The following is a 19014-nucleotide window of genomic DNA, read 5'->3' as shown; positions in this document are numbered from 1 at the left end:
CGCGGTGCGCACCCGCAGCGGACGAGAACTCAGCCACAAGAGGTGAGGAGATCCTACCGTCTGCCACAACACAGATGGACCCTGAGGGCATTACGCGGAGTGAAGTAAGTCAGAGAGAAAAAAAGCAACACCGCGGCATTACTCGGATGTGGAATCTAAAAAGAAAGGGGGGGCAAAGCAAGAGACACTTTTAAAACAGGGCACCAGATTTGTGGCTACCAAGGATGGGGGTGGGAGGAGGGAGACTGGAAGAAGGTCGAGAGGTATTAATGCACTTCCGGTCATAAGTCAAGTCCTGGGATGCGATGTCCAGCATGGCGTATAGTGACCACTGACTGCTGGACGCTGGACAGGAAAGCTGTGAAGAGCGCAGATCCTACGAGCTCTCATCAGAAGGGGAAAAAAGTCCGCCCTCCTTTTTTTTATCTGTATGAGATACAAGCTCCTGTGATACTCATTTAGAGTCCATGTGATTTCATTAAGCTGCACAGCTTATTAAGCTCATACAGCGTTGCACATCGACATCTCAGCAAAACTGGGAAGCAGCAGCAGCAGCAACGGAAGGAGTCTGTCAGGGCACTTCCCCGGTGGCCCAGCGCTTCAGCCTGCCTTCCACTGCAGGGACGCGGGTTCGATCCCTGGCTGGGGACCTAACATCCCACATGCAGTGGAGTGACTAAGCCCAAATGCCACAGCTAGAGAGAAGACCGCCCGACGCAGCAAACAGCCGGGGTGTGGCAGCCAGACAAATATATGCTTTTTAGAGAAAGAGTTTGTCGGACAGGGTGTCACTAACTCGAGTACCTGCCTCCTTGCTACCAATAAAATGCAAAGAAAGAAAGTAAAGTCGCTCAGTTGCATCTGACTCTTTGCGATCTCATGGACTGTAGCCCACCAGGCTCCTCCGTCCATGGGATTTTCCAGGCAAGAGTACTGGAGTGGGTTGCTATTTCCATCTCCAGGGGATCTTCCCGACCCAGGGACTGAACCCGGGTCTCCCGTGTTGCTGGCAGACGCTTTACCATCTGAGCCACCAGGGAAGACCCAAAATGCAAACAGCACCAGATGCAGGCCGCCAGAGGCACTGAACCGCTGTCAGTCCTCATGCTCAAAATGTGATGAGCAGAGTGGTCTGGAAGCCCAGGCCAAGCTCGACCAGGCCCCCAGGATCTGCTGGACGTGAAGAACACACAAGAACTCCAGGGATAAGAGGCGCATACCTGCCTCCCATAAACCAAGCTGGAAATGCATGTGGAAATTACCACTCCTCCAACGTCAGACAGCTCCTTCCCGAAAAGACTTGCCTACACTTTCGGGGTGTGGCCTCGGGGAGTGGTTTATGCTCCACGGCAAAGCAGTCTGTACCATCAGCCTCCAGCAGGACACAGCACTTCACTGACACCAAGAGCGCGATGTCTTCAGCGGCATCTCCTTGCAGCCACCGCCCGCCTGCTGCCCTGAAAAGGTCCTCACGCCGAAGGGCTCCTCAGGGGGCTGGCGTCCGGATCAATGTTTGGAACCAGCCCTCAGGGAAATCACTAATGGCCTGCCCGCAGAAGCACACGGCCTGACGTTCAGGATGGTCCGTGAATGGCGAGCATCACAGCTGCACCAGGGACTGTGATGAGGAGAACCGAGGCCAGGGGTTGGGGTGGCGGACCGGCTTCTCTCGGGAGAGCTCCGGGCTCCGTCCCAGGCCCAGGTCTCCTCCTCTCTGCACAGAGAAGGACCCGCGTGGGCTCTGGTTCCCAGCAGCGCGTCGCCGCCCGCCGGAGGCCCCAGGAAGGCGCCAGGGAGCGCTCTGGCCTCCCCTACTCCCAGGGTCTCAGCTGGACACACAGCAGCAGGGACGCCGTGGGCACAGGGCCACAGTGTCCCGTCCCACAAGAACAGAGCGGCGGCGGGCTCTCGTCGGGAGGCGGGCGGGGGAGGCCTTGTGATCGCAGGCGTGTGCACAGCGCAGAAGCCAGACCACCGGTCTCTGGAAGGGACGGGAGAAACCTCAGCACTCACCACGCGGTGCGGCGTGTCACAGGGCGGGCACTCCCGTCTCACGGGCTCCCACGCAGACGGGCGCCCGGGCCCAAAGCTGGAGGCCTGGCACCAAGTGACGGGCACTGGGTCGTCAGGATCGCCTAATGCCCCCACCGCGTCCTCCGGGTGGGTAGGGAGGCCCCGGCGAGGTGCCGGCCTGTCTGAAACAGCGCTCCAGCACGAGCCGGCTCCGAGAGGAGCCGGAGCTGAGATGCAGCTGGGTGTGTTCCTGTGCCCTGAGCTCCCCTTCTGCTGAGGGCATCTCAGGCTGGCTTTCCAGCCCCCGAGTTAGAATAAACTTCCTGCCCAAAATGGACCTTCAATAAAAAAGAAGGTCTAGTCGAAGAGAACAGCGAAGGCAGGACTCTCAGGTCGGACATCGCGGCCGGCCCCACACAGGCGGCCTGCACGGAACCGGAATGCGGCTCCCCGGGGTCCTTCCCCCGACGGGTGGGGGTGGGCACTGGGCCCCCGCTCTCACCGCCGGGCGTCTGAAGACCACCCAGAGGAGCGAGGCTGCAGACAGAGGTGACCCCTGTAAGAGGTGGTCAGTTAGGAGGCCAACCTCCAAGCGGTCCTGGGGGGATGAGGAGGCAGAAAGCCCCAGCGTGGGCCTCCCTGGCGGCTCAGCGGTAAAGAACCCGCCTGCCAGTGCGGAGTCAGGGGTCTGATCCCCGACCCAGGAAGACGCTGCATGCGATGGAGCAACTAAGCCCGTGCACCCAACTACGGGCCCACATGCTCTGGAGCTGGGGGTCAGCGACAAGAGAAGGCTCTTCACAGAGAAGCCTGGGCACCACAGCCACGGAGCGGCCTCTGCGACTAGAGAAAAACCCGTGTAGCCAAACACACATAAGGTGTTTTTATAAAAGAAAGCCCCATTGCCAGGGAGGCCAGAACGAGTGGCCGAGAGCAGGAGGGTGTGGCCGGCAGGCGGGTGGATGCCACCTCCTCCCCGGGCAGCGGACTTCTGCCCAGACCAGGCCAAGGTCACCTCGGCTCAGAGCCGCGCTGGCAGGGCAGCCAGCACCCTGTGCCACCGGTCACCCGCCCCTCACTGCCTCGCCCGCCTGGCTCCTTGCAGGTGGGCCTTCGCCTCTCACTCGGCTCAGACCTCCGGGTCCTGCCCCAGCCACCCCGTCCCTGCGAGGGAGCGAACGGTCCCAGCTCCTCTGTCCCTCCATTTGCAGAGCCAGGGACTGACCATCTATCCGCATGGCGGTTTCCAATTCCTCAGAGTCCGTGAGTGTTACCAAGGACTGTCCAGCGGGTGTGGGGAATCAATCGTCCAAGCCCCTTACTTTCCCTTCATTTCTCAATGTCTTACCATGAACATGCTCATGCAAAAACAGCACATTTTATTTATGACAACAAAAGTCAATGACACAAGCTGAGAGAGCAGGGGAGAGCCTGGAGGCTAAAGGAGAGATGGCTGCAGCTGGAGAGACACTGAGGGGAGGTGGGGAGGGTCCATGGGGACGCCTGCCCCGGAGACGACCCCTCCCTGCTGAGAACAGGTGACCAGCACACAGCCCGAGAGCACGGCCTGCGTGTTCTCCAGGAGGAGCCTCTCCTCAGACCCGAAGGGCGTCTGAAGCTGTTCGTGGACGTCGGGGAGACACTCGGATCCTTCTTGACGCCTCTGCAAGGAAGCACGGTCTGACAGCAGCGAGTGACTTTACACCTGGATGATGCAACGGCGGGCGGAGAGAGCAGGGGGCCTGCAGTCTCACAAGTGGCTCCCAACCTTCCTGTAAGAATGTGCTTGGCCCCATCTTATGTAACAGTCTTTTTTTTTTTTTTTTTCCTGGAAGGAGAACAGCATGAACTTTCCAAGTCTGCAGATGGCTCCAAGTCCTTCTGGGTGGTGAAATGCCAAGCGGATGGCGATAAACAATCAGGAATTTATTGAGAATGCAGGAGAGGGAAGAGGACCACAGAGATGAGCTCAGGGGACAGGCTCACCGCTCTGTGGGGACAGAGCTCGGGCCCCGGAGCTCTGCTGAGACCCTGCTAGGCAGCTCCAGCCAGGCGAGCATCGTCGGAGGACGCCGGGGGAGGGGAAGGGCCGGGCACCGTGGGCTCCCTCCATTCCTGTCGCTCCACCCAGGCCCCTGGTCGGAGCCCCTTGCCGAGCCTCAGTCTTCCCATCTGTCGGGGGGTTACAGGGCATCTGGGCACACAGCCGGGCACTACAGATGGCTCCGTATGTGTTTACAAGGCAGAGCTGGGCGCTGGAGAGAGCAGTGCCTTTAGAGCAAAGAGACGCGAGTTCAGATCCCGGCTCCGCGTTCATTAGCACGCGACTCTCTGGGGCCCGTTTCCACGTCAGGGAAACAGCAAGCGTGACATCAGCCCCGTGTGATGGTGCGAGACTCGTGGAGGCGAAGCCCAGGAGGAGTCCAGCGAGGTGTCAGACTTGAGCGGGGGCTTTCCGAAGATGGCGCGAGGCTTGAGGACACGCATTCCGTTTTTACAGGTGTGTTTGTGATCTCTTTTCCGTGACTGTCTTTTTAACACGACTGAGATCACCGTTTTATACTCTGGTTTCCCCTTGTACCGTCATATCCTAAGTGACTCTGTGTCATTAGGTTTTTTTGGTAAACGTCGTTAAAAATGTTTGCCGAACACCTCTTATCTTCTTAGGTATTTGTGTTTTTTTGGTAAGAGCTTTCATGGGATGTAATTCACAGACTATATAATCTGCTCTGTTAAAGTGTATAATTCAGTGGTTTTTCACTTATTTACAGAGTAGTATAACCCACCTTGTAATCGATTTTAGAGCATTTCCATCACCCTGAAAAGAAACCCCTACTCCTAGCTGTCACCCTCAGCTGCCCCAACCTCCACCCCTGCGCACGGCAACCATGAATACGCCTTCTTTCTCCAAAGACGGGCCTCGGCTGGACACCTCATGAAAATGGGATCATATCAACACGTCACCTTTCGTGACTCGCTTCTCTCAGCGTAACTGTCTCAGGTTCATCAATGTGCCAGCATTTCCTCCCTTTCTATGGCCCGACATTCCTCTGTTTGGACACGCCACGCTTTATTTATCCGTTCACCAGTGATGGACATCCGGCTGGTTCCCACATCTTGACTATTTTTTAGGAATAACGTTGTCACGAGTATTGGTGTACAGGTGTGTGGACACGTTTTCAATGTTTTAAAAACTGGAGTATAATTCATTTACAATGTTCTGGGTATACAGCAAAGTGGTTCAGCGATGCATATTCTTGTTCAGGGTCTTTTCCCCGATGGGCGATTAGAAGATGATGACTGTGGCTCCTTATGCCACAACACAGGTCCCTGTTTCTCTATTTTAAATATATGACCTGTTAGTCCCCAGTTGCTTTGGATACATACCTCGGGATGGAACCGCAGGGTCATAAAGTAACAGGGTTTAACCTCTGAGTGACTGTCAGCCCGTTTCCAAAGCGGCTCCACCATCTTAACCTCCCTCAGCAGGCCACGAGGCTCCAGACTCCACATGCCCACCGTCTCGTCGCCTGTCCCTATCACAGCCAGCCGAGTGGCGGGGAAGTGCTGCCTCATCGTGGCTTTGATCCGTCATCATGTCCCCGACGACAACTAACGCTGAGCATCTTTTCGTGTGCTCACTGCCATGAGTATACCTGTTTGGGGAAACGGTATTCAATCCCTTGCCCATTTTTTTCAGGGAGGCTATCTTCCTATCATTGAATTACAAGCATTCTTTTCATATCTCAGATACAATTCCCTTATCGCACAGATGTTTTGCACGTATTTTCTCCCATTCTGTGAACTGTCTTTTCGTTTTCTTCCAAGTGTACTTTAAAGCACAAAAGTTTTTCCTTCTGATGAAGTCCACCATGTCATTTTTTTTATTTTGTTGCTCGTCCTTTTGGGGTCATATCTAAGAAACCATGGTCAAAGCCAAGGTCGTGAAGATTTACTCCTGTGTTTTCTTCTAAGAGTTTTATAGTTGCAGCTTTTACATTTAGGTCCTCTAGTTGACTTTTGTACACGGTGTGAGCAAGAGGCCCAACTTCCTCCTCTTGTATGTAGACACCCAACTGTTCCAGGGCCTCCCATGGGGCGCCAGTGGTGAAGAACCCGCCTGCCGATGCAGGAGGCATAAGAGACTCGGGTTCGATCCCTGGGTGGGGACGATCCCCTGGAGGAGGAAATGGCAACCCACTCCAGTGTTCTTGCCTGGAGAATCCCGTGGACAGAGGAGCCTGGCGGCTACAGTCCACGGGGTCGCAAAGAGTCGGACACAACTGAGCGACTGAGCGCACACACACGCATCCAACTGTCCCAGCAGCGTTTGTCGAAAAGACGCTTATTTTAAGTCTTGTAATAATAGACCAGGCCACTGCTGGGTCCGCAGGGCACAGGCAGACTCTACCCCCGGCACCGCCCGCTCTCACGTCTCAACCTGCCTCGGCCGGTCGGCCAGCGCGGTGTGCTGACAGCAGGTGGCCTTAAGACACAGGACACCAAGGCGAGGGCCGAGCCCACAGCCACTGCAGACGGGCTGGGGCGTCTGCCATGAAACCAGAGAAGCACAAGCGTGAAAAGTCAGGACGCTCGTCCAGTCGTCCAGCATCTACCCCGTCGGCGGGAGACAGCAGAGAGGCCACCACACACACGAGGACAGCACCTACGAGCCAGAAGCCGCTCTCACCAGACGCCAACCCGCCGGCTCCTCAGGACCGGGCAAAGGAGCCTTCTGCTGTTTAAGCCAGCAGGTCTGTGGCCCATCGTGGCAGGCTAACACAACGGCCGTTCAAATTCCAGCTCCCAGACCAGCCATTCCAAACGCATCTCCCGCCGTGCACCGCAGACGTCAGGCCGAAAAAGACTTTGTTGTTTTCAGAGCGTGCCTCCATGCCCGTGTGGAAGTGGCTCCTCCAGTCCCCTTCAACACCTTCAAGGGTCAGTTTAAAGTCACCTAAAGTTTTCCCTGAACACCCCCTCCACCTACCCAGAAAGCATGACCCTCACAAGCAAACTGCCACGGTGCTTGGCGCTGTCTCCCTGACACACGAGGGGAGCGGTCTTCCAAGGCAGAGGGGCTGCTGAATGAGCTCGGGGTCTCCACACCAGAATGAGGCCCGGCACGAGACACTCAGAAAGAGTTCACGCGATCGGGGCTCTGCGGTCGAGCGGACCCCGAGTCTTCAGGCGCTCGGAGGCCCCATCGCTTTCTACCCTGGTGCTGAGTTCACACCTGCGGCTCAGGTACCACCCGCTGCATCGTCCGCACGTGAAGAGGAAGCTGACCCCACCCCAGACTCTGGCGCCCGTGCTGACTTCTGCGCTGACACAGAAAACACTCTCTGCTGTCCTGCAGGCCCCACTCACAGGTGTGTCTTCAAATTTTACTTCAAAGTTAAAATGGTTAAAACCCAGCCACCTGGCAGTCCAGGGGACTGCCTGCCTGTAGGGAACATTCTCTTCTTAGCTGTTACTAACTCCCTTCACTCCCTTCACTGCTGCTCCCGAATTGCAGGTGCCCTGATTTCTGCACAGAGTAAGCCCCTCTGGTCTACACTCGGTGGAAATGCTGCTCCTTTCCTAGAAAACCGTGCCGGCAGGGGCTTTTGAGAATCATCCCGCCCAACTGTCTTACCCTATAAACACAGGAAGGTCACTCATTCATTCAGCAAACATGTTCAGATCTCTTGATTTGTGCTAGACATGAAACTCTACCAGGGGTGAGAGCTGAGCAAGACAGGATAATATGAAGCTTGAGCTCTGCCCTGGAGAAGCTCACAGGTTGTGTCGCCAGCGTGAGATGCAAACTGGCCCAGAGTTATATAAAATCGCAAGCTCTGGGAACCTGCTGGAAAGTCTACCTGATGGCATCTTATCTAGAGGCACTCAGAGGCAGAAACAAAATTCCAACCCTGGTGTCCCAGCTCTCAGCACAAAAGTCCCTTCCCAGCGACGGCGTCAAAAATAGCCACGAAACATCCTCCCCCAACCTTGCTCTGTGGACGGGCCTCCACCGCCTGTGGGCTGACTCACTCTGCCCATGGAACACTTGCAAACTTGACCCAAGCAGAGACTTGGAAAGCGTGTTGTTGCTCTCTCATTGCCCTTGAAACGCTGCCACCCTGATGCCCCGGGGGACGTGGGGGGAAGGACAGACCAACAGCCTGCCAGGGGCAGACACTCGAGGCCAGCAGGCCCCGGCCGGCTGCCTGCCCTGTGGGGGGAGCAGCTGACCAGAGACGCACAGAGACACCCACGGGGCCCAGCACGGGCTGCCAACCAGAGACCTCCTGACACGCTGCCCCTGCAGACGCGCCAGGGGCCACGGCAGCCCTCGCAGCATAAGCCCAGCCCAAGCGCCAGCACCTCCACACACCCGAGCACGCCATCAGGGCCCGGGAAGAAAACAGACACCAAGCGCTGAGGCCGCTGCAGACGGGGCTGAGAGCCGGTGGGTCTGGGTGCGCTGACCCCCAGGCCCCCTCCCTAAGGGTCGCTCGGTCCTCCAGCGGGTCAAGGGTCACACCTCCAACATGGGCACAGAGGTTTTCACGTGACGTTAACGAAGCATCGAGTTTGCTAATTGCGGGTTATCTCAGAGAGAACCGCACCAGCAACAGCTTCCCCACGACTCTGTAAAGCGAGCACCCGTAGGATGGATGGTTTCGCGGTGTCTGAAATCTCACAGAAATGGCTCTAACTGCTAAGTAACTAGCCCGGAGGTGCCTGCGTCAGGGGAGGGAGGTCAAGACGGACGTCAGGAAGGTCATCACTCGCACGCGGGGTGCCTGTGACCGATGCTGGCGGGAGGGTGGAGTGACTGTGGTGGGTGACAGACGAGCCCACGGTGGTCCCAGAACCCACCGGGTGGGCGCTGGGGGAGCCCAGGACGACCCACACGCTCACATCTCGTAACCGGTGCCAGGCACTGACCCCACGGACGCCCAGCGTCTGACTCTACGACCACCCAGGGGAAAGGGGCCCCTGTTTAACCACGAGAAGACTGGCTCTCGGGTCCAGGGACAGCCTCCAGCCCCACCCCAACGTGTGAGTCACACTGGTTCTGGGTCTGCATCCAAGGCCTGCTGTTTGGTCTCCCATTGCCAAGGTCTACTACTGTCCACGGCACCATCCTGCCGCGCGGCCCCAAGACACCAGTCTCCCCTGAAAGATGTCTCGGCACCACGGACTGAACAGCATGAACACAGCTAAGTGCCTAGAGCACCTAAAGGCTGTGTTTCCCAAGTAGGACCCCCTCTTCTCTCCTCTGGCCACGCAGACAGCCCGGGGCAAACCGCCCTGCTCAGATCAGGCCGGCCTGACCCGAGCCCCCGGCTCCCTGCTCGGGGTCCTCCCCCTCCATCCCATCTTCCCTCCTCCCCACTCCACGTGGAGCCCTCCCAGCCCACATCCTCTGCTGCTCTGTTTCTCGAGGCTCCTGGGCTCCCCGGGCCCCACAGCGCCCCTGGGTCCTACGTCGGTCTCCTACATCTCCCTGAGGTTGGGCTGCCCTGGTCCTCGGCCTCCCTGGTCTCCGCAGAGGCACCCGCACGCTTCACACCACTGAAAACAGGACTGCCCAGACAGAGACATGGGGGCGGGCATCTGGGGGCAGCGCAGAGCAGCAAGGCCCTCTGAGAGCCTGGCCGCGGGCGGGGGGTCTGAGAGCCTGGCCGCGGGCGGGGGGTCTGCTTGAACGCCTCCTGGGAAAGCCGCCCAGCGGTCTAAACCCACAGCGGGACGGCACGGGGCCGAAGGATGCCAGCCCCCGGGGCCCGTGCTCACCCTCCGATGCCATCCTCCCACTGCAGGCGATGCAGCTGGCACTGAGCCTTGGGGTCCCGGGCTGCCCCCACCTTGAGGGGCTGGGGAGTGGGTGACCCGCCGTGCTTTCCGAGTAAGGGGGGACGTTCACGTCCCTCGGCACTCTGAGGTCCACAAAACCCACCCCCTAGAGCCTCCACCACCCCCAAGAAGCCCCGACGGCTGGGGAGAGCTGCCGCCGCTGAGGATCCCCTCGTGCTCAGCCCCGCCAGCCACACGCTCAGACACCCGGGCCCCCAGGGGGACAGATGGTTCTGAGCTCCCGCCGAGGGCGGCCCGGATCTCAGCGCCAGGGACACGCGTGTGCACCAGGGGCCCGAGAGCAGGGCTGAGAAGCACTCCCAGAGCTCGGAGACCCAGGCCCTCCTCTGGTCAGCCCCCGAGACCCGCTTTCCAGGGGCTGTACCCCACGACCCCAGATACGAGAGCCCTGAAGGGCTCAGGGGGTCCCTTCTCTCTGTCCGTCCTGCCCGTGGCGCCTTCTAAGGACTCTGCTCAAGGAAAGGAAGGTCCAATTCCCCTTCACCCTGACGTCCCCTGAGGATGCAGTTCCCGAACCCTTTCTCCTTCCTTCTGCTCTGCTGTCCTGGCCACCCTCCTGCCCTCTTCCTTCCCAACGCTGACAGAGTGGCGACTCCACAGTAAGAGCTCCTCTGAACCTTTTTGCAGAAGGTGAGGCAGCCAACCAGTCCATCCTACAGGAAATCAGTCCTGAATATTCACTGGGAGGACTGATGCTGAAGCTGAAACTCCAATCCTTTGGCCACCTGATGCGAAGAACTGACTCATTGGAAAAGACCCTGATGCTGGGAAAGACTGAAGGCAGGAGAAGGGGATGACAGAGGATGAGATGTTGGATGGCATCACCGACTCAATGGACATGAGTTTGAGCAAGCTCCAGGAGTTGGTGATGGACAGGGAAGCCTGGCATGCTGCGGTCTATAGGGTTGCAAAGAGTCGGACAGGACTCAACGACTGAACTGAACTGAATCCGCCTCCCCACCTCCACCCCAGCGAGCAGGCCTGTGTCAAATGAAAGCGCCACCCCCAGCGGAAGACTTGGCTGACCCTAAATGTGGGACAAGGGTCACGCTGTAATCTCAGCTGCAGAGTCACACACGAAGGGCCGTTGGCAGGAGAAGGGCCGTTCGGTTGGCACTCGGGGACAAAGTGCGGCCGGATGGGCATCTCTACCTAAAAGGTGCTGAGCAACGCACAACGGTGGACAATGGCTGCCTTTCAGGGAGCGGCTTATTCTGCAATTTTTTTTGTCTTCAACTCCGCTGAAAAACAAAGCCCGACTTGTATCCACAGAACATTCTTATAGCAACTGGAAAAAAGTATGCCTTAACGAAGCTGTTGGAAAAATCAACTGCGAGAGTACTGCAAGAACAGCAGTGGCCTTTCCTCTCGCCATCAAAGAGATCTTTGCTATTCGAAGAGTCTTAAAAAAAAAGCCCAGAAGAGACGCCCTATTTAAAAATCAGGCAGTTTGCTGCAACAAAGGCGGAAACACCAGGAGGAGGACCGGCGGCTCCATCCACGAGAAAGGAACTTCGGGAAATTCTTAAAATAGGCAGGAGAAAGCTGAGGTAGGGCTGGAAGGCAGTGATGGGATTAAAAATCATGTCACTGCCATATAACACAGAGTAAGGACCACGGCCTCCGTGTTTAGGTGGAGATATCAGGAGCCCACTCAGAGAAGTCTAAGGCCCTTTCTGATTCTTGTGGTGGGGAGACAAAGGGAGACAGGATTCCTCTCTTGCCTTCAGGAAACTGACCGCCCCCCGTGTCAGTATTTCACTGGGGAGGTTTGCCGGCTGCCCCGCTGCGCCCTGCTTCCCTACGGGAATGCTCCAGCGAGGTCCCGCAGCCTGGTGGTCCACAGGTCCTCGCCATCAGAGAGCAGGCCCGGCGTCCCTGGAGGGGAGTGAGCTGAAGGTGTGCTATGCAGGGGACCCCACGTTCCCTGTGCACCCAGGGAGACCCCTGGGAACCCTCCATCACCACCCGGCAAGCTCCGTCCCCAGCACCTCGAGGGGCTGACTCAGCCCCTTTGTCTGCACCCTGCATCAGGACAAACACCTCCCGCCAGCTGAGCTCAAGCCACAAGCCTGACTGCATGACTTTTGGGCCTGAAGCCGGTCCATGGCTGCCCACCCCCCAAGGTGCAAACTCAAGCCCGTAGCCTGCCCGTGGCCGGCAGGATCCCGAGGCTGGCCTCTCCCCTGTCTCCAGCTTCCCGTGGTTCCCGGCCCTGCACATCCTTCTCACCAGAGCAATACCGCTCAAGGGTGCTGGCTGGCAGGGTGAACGGGAGCCTGTGCTCTGCTCACCAAACCTCCCGCCGAGGGGCCGTGTCTACCCTGTGCAGCCCTTTCTCTAATTCGCGCCATGCCCGGCCGTTGTCCCGTCTCCCGGTTAGTGTTGTTTAGTCGCTCAGTCGTGTCTGACTCTTTGCAACTCCATGGACTGCAGCCCGCCAGGCTCCTCTGTCCGTGGGATTCTCTAGGCAAAGATACTGGAGTGGGTTGCCATTCCCTTCTCCAGGGGATCTTCCAGACCGAGGGACTGAACTCAGGCCTCTGGCATCGCAGGCGGATTCTTGACCACTGAGTCTCCAGGAAGCCGCCCCGTCCCCGGTCGAGGTACCCCCACATTGTATGGTAACCGCCCCCTCTTCCTCAGACGCAGAGATCGTCACCACTGTCTCCCCACCCTGGTGCCAGCTCCCTGGCATCAGTAAACCAGCGACTCCTGACTGGCTTGTTGGGCGGAAGTGTGACCACAGCTGAGTGGGAAGAGGGGACACACCCAGAACTGGGCCCCTAGGGCCACGTTCAGGGACGAGTAAGGGGTGGAACCTAAGGGATAGGACACCCTTGACTACACAGAGATCCAACCAGTCCATCCTAAGGGAAATCAGCCCTGAGTGTTCACTGGAAAGACGGATGCTGAAGCTGAAGCCCCAATACTTTGGCCACCTGATGCAAAGAGATGACTCATTAGAAAAGACCCTGACGCTGGGAAAGATTGAAAGCGGGAGGAGAAGGGGACGACAGAGGATGAGATGGTTGGATGCAATCACTGACTCGATGGGCATGAGTCTGAGTAAACGCCAGGAGTTGGTGATGGACAGGGAGGCTTGGCGTGCAACAGTCCATAGAGTCAGACACCACTGAGCGACTGAACAAGGGGTGGGATTTGGTTGGCCCTGGGGACATGCCAACCAAAGGCAGCGATGTGGTCACGCCTAGTCACACAGGTGGTAGGAGTTCAGTGGGGAGGGCTGCGAGGGACCGGGAACAGCAGGGGCCCCAGGGAGGCAGACCCCCCCCAAGACACACAGAACCCTGGGGAGCGCCGCCCAGAGCACGGTGCCCACACCCTACGCAGGGGGCACACAACCCGGAGAGCAAACCGGAGGCAGGGGGAGGACACAGACAGGAGCCGATCCAGGGGAACGGGGTCTCAGAGGGCAGTGGGTCTGGCCAGATGGCGGAGGCTCCGCGCCCCACGGTCTGCACCCGGCTGGCCGGGAGGAGCTCCATCTCCAGAGCCCCAGGTGCCAGACCCAAGGGGCTGGTGGCTGATAGGAGGACGGTACGAGGGCGGCAGGAAGGGAGGAGTGTTCTCCAGCCTTTAAATATATCCCAGCTCCCGGCAAGCGCTGCTTCTTCTTCAGGTAAATTTGCATAGGTGGGAGGAAGCGTCCTGAGACGGCTCTGGCCACAACTCCCAAGGCAGATGCCGAGGGCCTCAGAGAGATGCGGTCAGCGTGACCCAGGGCAGAGCAGGGCACGTCGGAGAGGGAGGAGGTGGAGGCCTCGGCTTGTGGACTCCAGGCTCACCAACAGAGGCCAAGGCTCTGAGCCCACAGGGAGCTTCCAGAAAGAACGCCGTGTCACCTCCTTCAGAGGGAGGCCAGCCCCCGAGAGGAGGCAGGAAAGGAGGTGGGCCTCAGGGTCCCAGGCTGCGGGGTCCCTGCAGGGGACCCGGATCTGGAACTGTTTCAAGGGGGAGTCACCCGGGTGTCTGCACCAGGTCCCCGGCCAGCAGAGGAACGGCGCTCTTTGAAGCGGCCTCCCGGGGACCCCAGCTATCGTGACAATGAACCAACAGGAAGGGAGCCTGCTCGGCTCCGTGGTGGTGGGGTGGGGGGCTCCCCAGAGACGGAGCGCGGGCTGGGCACGAGGAAGCCCCCTGCTCGGAGGGGAGACGCAGGGCACCCAGGCCTTTATCCCACAAGGGTCTGCTTCAGACTGCCCGGTCAGCCCCAGGCAGACGGGCGTGACGCGTCCATGCCAGGCCCTGAACACCCAGGAGGCCTGCAGCCGTGCGATCACACGTCTCTGCAGCCCTCCTCATCTGGCGGAACCAAGGGAGGACTTCCTTGGAGCCAAGCCATCCAACAGGACGCTGCATTCGTCAGACCCCTGGGGCCCCGACGCTGCTGACCTGTCAGCCGTTCTGGGGGCCCAGGATGGCTGAGTAACTTCAGAAGGTAATTCAAAGCTGCCCTTTAGGCGGACTGAGAGGTAAACTGAATCCCAAGGCGTGAAATACCATCCCGGGGCACGAGAGCCATGACAGAGCAGCTCACGTCCCACCCGGACAGTTCCATGACCCCAAGAACACCATCAGGGAAACCCTGCAGCAGAACCAGGATTTTAAAAATTCCAAAGTCCCAAGTCTCGATAAGGCAGCCAGTCCCCAGGGCCATAAGAAGGTTTGGGGTTTCAGAACAGATCACATTTTAACCTACTGCCAGCAAACAATTAGTAAGAAAAATGACCCTGTTAGCTTCCCAAGCGGCTCAGTGGTTAAGAATCCTCCTGCAGATGCAGGAGACGCGGGTTTGATCCCTGGGTGGGGAAGACCTCCTGGAGGAGGAAATGGCAACCCCCTCCAGTGTTCCTGCCTGAAGAAGCCCATGGACAGAGGAGCCCAGAGGGCCACCGTCCGCGGGGACACTGCTGAGCATGATCACAATGAGAGATCCTATCGCTCTGTTCGGTAAGGAGCGACCTTCACCCTAACAAAAACATGCAAGAATGTATCAGGAAGACAGTCCCTGGACGGAAGTCTTGTTTTGCTTACTGGAACCAGAGGAATGTGGACAAAATCCAGCTGGACCAGCTCTTAAAAGGGTTCACAAGGACAGCACCTGCCTCGCGGGTTGACTGGAAGATAAAACTGAGATCACATCTGAGAGATGCGGCCTGAGGCCAGAGCAGGCCCGAGACCCACTTCGTGGGAGCCCATTCTGCTGCATCCTAAGGACGGTCAGTGTCCGCCGTCGCCATAAGGCTCTGCCACCAGGCAAGCACCAACCCGCCTGGGCGCGACCAAGAGCGGGCTTTCAGCCTCGGACTCACAGTGACTAAGACCCCTCTATCAGGCGCCGTCTGTAAGGCAGGGGCTTCTGAGGTCCCTAGGGCCTCCGTGGGAAAATTTTTAAAAAGGAGCGGAGAGAAGGGACATTTGGTGGTATTTTCCCCGAGAATCAGAGCACAGAAGACTCTGAGCTACCCGGGGGTAAGACCCTGGAGGACGCTCCCTGGAGGACGCTCCCTGGAGGGCGCTCCCTGGAGGGGGCGGGCGGCTCCGCTCCAGAAGCAGCAGGCTTGTTGCCCACCCGCAGGAGGGCAGGGCGGTCAGTCTGACAGAGCGGCTGGGCCCAGGCGCAGAGATGCGGCCCCACCGGCGGGCACAGACTCTGCCCTGAGGCGCCCCCGGCCCACCCCCACTCGGCCTGGCCTGATCCCTCGGGGACCCCAGGATGCAGCAGCGTCTGTCACCGCAGGGGCCTCCAGGACCTCCCGAGGGGTCACGACTGGTGGGGATGGGTTTTAGAGGTCCTCCACCCGGGGGTGCCGACCCCAAGGGAGGTCACGAACCCGCATCATGTGAGAGGCTGGAGACGCAGGCGGCAGGGGCGGGGGTGGGGGGCCTCTCTGGCAAAGCCCGGAACCCAGCGCGGCCCCCACCCACCCCATTCTCATTCCCAGCAGGAGATAAACACGGACCCCAAGAGATTTAAACACAACTGGCGGAGGCGGGGTGCCGTCTCCAACTGGAGCAAAAGCAAGGAGGTGGGCCCAAGGCCACTGGGGTGGAGACTGTGAGGCCAGTGCAGCTCAAGGAAGGGCGGCCCCGTCCCGTCGCAAGCCGGGGGGCTCTGTCCCGCTGACCTCCAGTGAGGACAGCCCCCCTCCCACGAAGGAAGCCCCCAAAGTCTGAGGCTCAGAATCACCAAGTGCACAAGCAGCATGTCTTCTTTGCGCACACTGAGCAAATAGACGGGCCGTGCACCGCAGGGCGGCTAGAAGCTAAAGCCACAGTGGGCCGCTGCGAGCCAGAAGGGCTGCTAAGGACGCCCGACCACCGCCCCCCCCGCCCCGTCTGACACCCACCCGCGCCCTCCAGCGCTCTCCTCCAGAGAGCTGTAAGAAAGACAACGCCAGACCTTAGGACCATTAACCGCCCACTAACAGCCGTTTATCCGGCTGCCCCGGAGCTGTGATTCGAAACCAGGTCTTCACAATCCGCGTCTCTGCCCTCTTGTTTTTCTCGTCTTGAATGTGCAGCTACCTGGACTACACACACCTTGCTGAAACCGGAGGAGAAATTTTATACCTGTGCTCGGGTTGGGTAACGACTGAACCCGCGAGGGAGACACAATCCTGCAGCCCACACCACAGCCCACACCACACGTGGGCCTCGGGGGACCAGAGGCCTGTTGCAGCAGGTAACACGTCCGCGGATCAGGAGCGCTGACTGGTCGCCAGGCCAGCTGGCCCCAAATCGTCTCCTTCCCTGAACAACACAAACAAGCAGGGTTTTCCCCGGTTCATGCGCGCGGAGGGAAGTGGCAGGAGACCAGCTGTCTCACTGTGCGTCCTCCCAACGCCTGTTTCTAACAGCAAGACATAATCCCTGATGGGAAATGTACCAAGTAACTGAGCTGGCAAGAAGTCAGGAGACAGGCAGACCCCCTTCCTTCTCTGACACACGAATGATACCCTCTGAGGCTCACAGTCAAACCGGACAGAGAACAAAAGTTACTATTTATACACATCATTTTGATTTTATCTGATCAGGTGGTTTTCGGTCACTGTTGGGTTGGATTTTAAAGGCATGTCTGCTCAACAGGAAATCAACTCCAGCACAAAAAAATAAAGTCCTGTGAAAACCACCATACGGTAGAACTCACATCCTACTTGTCGTATTTGAAATAGAACTCCTGCTTCTTAATTTTAAAAAAGATGAAGCATAAGCCTGTTAGCCTGCTGGGCTCAATGTTAAAACGGCCTGTGAAGTAGGTCATGGAGAGAGTGGCCTCGCAGGAGCTGCACAGCAAGGGGGAGGGGGCGTGACCCCCTGCCGCCGCTGGGGGCCACCCTCAGCATCACCGGGGGGCAGGCTGACCTGGGCGCGCTCAAGGGTCTCCAGTACCGGCAGAAGAGGTGCTGCCCGTCAGCGTTGACCAGGTGAGGGAGGTCCTGGTAGGGAACGTTCTGCGGGGTCAGCCTGGGGGGACGTTCCTCTGGCATTCTGAAAGGATCTTCAGGTGCTGGGGAAGAAACGGAATGGTGCAAGGTCAGAGCGATGGCAGAACAGAGACATCAGGAGGGAAACCTTGTTCAGAGTCACTAACGTTTTTTTAAAGCAGTTTTTTTTTTTTTTTAAACAAAACCCTTCCATTTCAAAAATTTTACAGATACATATATTTCTTAAAACTGAAAACCCCGTTTGTTCTTAAGAAAAATGCTCACTTTATCTTTTAACTGCCTCATTACAGCTTTCTTCCCCCCCTCCCCATCTGTGTTTATTTTAAATCATTTCAGGAAACTTCATCTTAAAGACTATTTTAGCTGTAATCAAGTGGCGATGATAGCTCTGTGGGCATAAAGACCCAGCTGCAAAACACCCATCCATGCTAAAACCCCCAAGGAAGTTTCACAGGGGCGCGGTCACGGGGTGGATGACGCTCCGGTTAATTCCTTCTGCCCGAAATTCTAAAGGTGTGGCCACAAACCTGTCTGCATCACGTCCGGGCTTCTGCGGTCCCCCAGCACACAGCCCCGGGCTTCTGCGGGCCACCAGCACACAGCCCCGGGCTTCTGCGGGCCACCAGCACACAGCCCCGGGCGTCAGGGCCAGGCCAGCCCGGGCAGCCCCCTCATCTAGGCGGGGGGCGCCCCCCACGCTCCCCCAGCTTCCCAGCCAGCGCCCTGCCCCAGATCCCGCCTGGCTTTAGGAGCGCGGAGCCCAGAGCTGCCCCCCCCGCCCCCCCGCCGTCTGCGGGCGGAGCCACCCAACGCTAGCCCCCCATCACTCTTCCTAAACAAACCCCTGCGGCTGGGAGAAGGGTTCCCAGGAGGCCGGCTCCCGCTGCCCCGGCTGCCAGGGCACCAGCTCCGCGCGCCCAGATCCCCACCCCCGGACACGCACGAGCGCGGGTCCCCCAGAAAAGTCAGCCAGGCTCCCCCAAAAAACTTTGCCGCCTGCCCGCGTCCGCCGGCGCCGGGAGCGCAACCCCGCCGGCAGGGCTGCCCGCGGGGGACGGACACGCGGACACGGAGTTGACGGCGGCGACAAGTTGGTTCGGGGCCGCCGCCAGGGAGCGGGGCGCACGCGCCGGGCACACGCAGACACGCGCGCGCTCGTGCACACGCGCACAGGGGCGCGGGAGCCCACGCCGAGCGCGGGGACGCGGGGACCGCGGGACGCGGGGCGGCCGCACCCGGGGGACAGGGACGGCTCGGGGCGGGGACGCAGGCAGTTACCGGGCCACGAGCGCCGAGTCCTCGTCTGCGGTCGGGACCGAGAGCTGCGCGCCGCCGCTCCGGAGACAGGGCGCGGCGTCCGCGCCGCCACTTATCCCGGCTCCCTCCCGGCGGGGGCGGCCGGGGGTGGGCCGCGGGGGGCGGCGCCGGGCCCACGTGTGCGGCCGGCTGCCCGGCCGGCCCGCCGTGCGCTCCTCCCCGCCGGCCGCGCCCCCGGGGTGGCGCCCGGGGGACTGGCGCGCCCCGAACGAACCGGGCTGCGGGAGGACACGCCACACCCACGCGCGCACACACCTCGCGCGCACACCCGCGGCACAGACACGCATGCAGGAGCGACACAGGCGCCCGGGCGTCCCCCCTCCAGAATCACACACGTGGACAC

At 59.3% G+C, this 19014-nt stretch overlaps 1 protein-coding gene and 1 long non-coding RNA gene across 3 annotated transcripts in view; one reads left to right on the top strand and one right to left on the bottom strand.

Moving 5' to 3' along the window:
* MGLL (monoglyceride lipase) overlaps positions 1 to 18730 on the bottom strand; it is an 89718-nt gene extending 70988 nt beyond the window's left edge. Inside the window, exons 1-2 of one of the 2 annotated variants that reach the window (XM_005223161.5) lie at positions 17882 to 18730; positions 17272 to 17416 (exon numbers count right to left, since the gene is read on the bottom strand). In XM_005223161.5, the coding sequence (XP_005223218.1) occupies positions 17272 to 17416; positions 17882 to 17891 (155 nt within the window). In that variant the 5' untranslated portion in view covers positions 17892 to 18730. 2 annotated transcript variants of the gene reach the window in all.
* LOC104975612 (uncharacterized) lies at positions 1930 to 5874 on the top strand. Its single transcript, XR_814694.4, has 2 exons — positions 1930 to 4513; positions 4817 to 5874. It is a non-coding gene; the product is annotated as an uncharacterized lncRNA (long non-coding RNA).
* Positions 18731 to 19014: the final 284 nt, after the last annotated feature.

Source organism: Bos taurus, chromosome 22 (assembly GCF_002263795.3).
Source record: "Bos taurus isolate L1 Dominette 01449 registration number 42190680 breed Hereford chromosome 22, ARS-UCD2.0, whole genome shotgun sequence".
In the NCBI taxonomy this organism is placed as follows: Eukaryota; Metazoa; Chordata; class Mammalia; order Artiodactyla; family Bovidae; genus Bos; species Bos taurus.
Note: the sequence above shows the minus strand (reverse complement) of the source record. Positions and strands in the feature narration are given on the sequence as shown.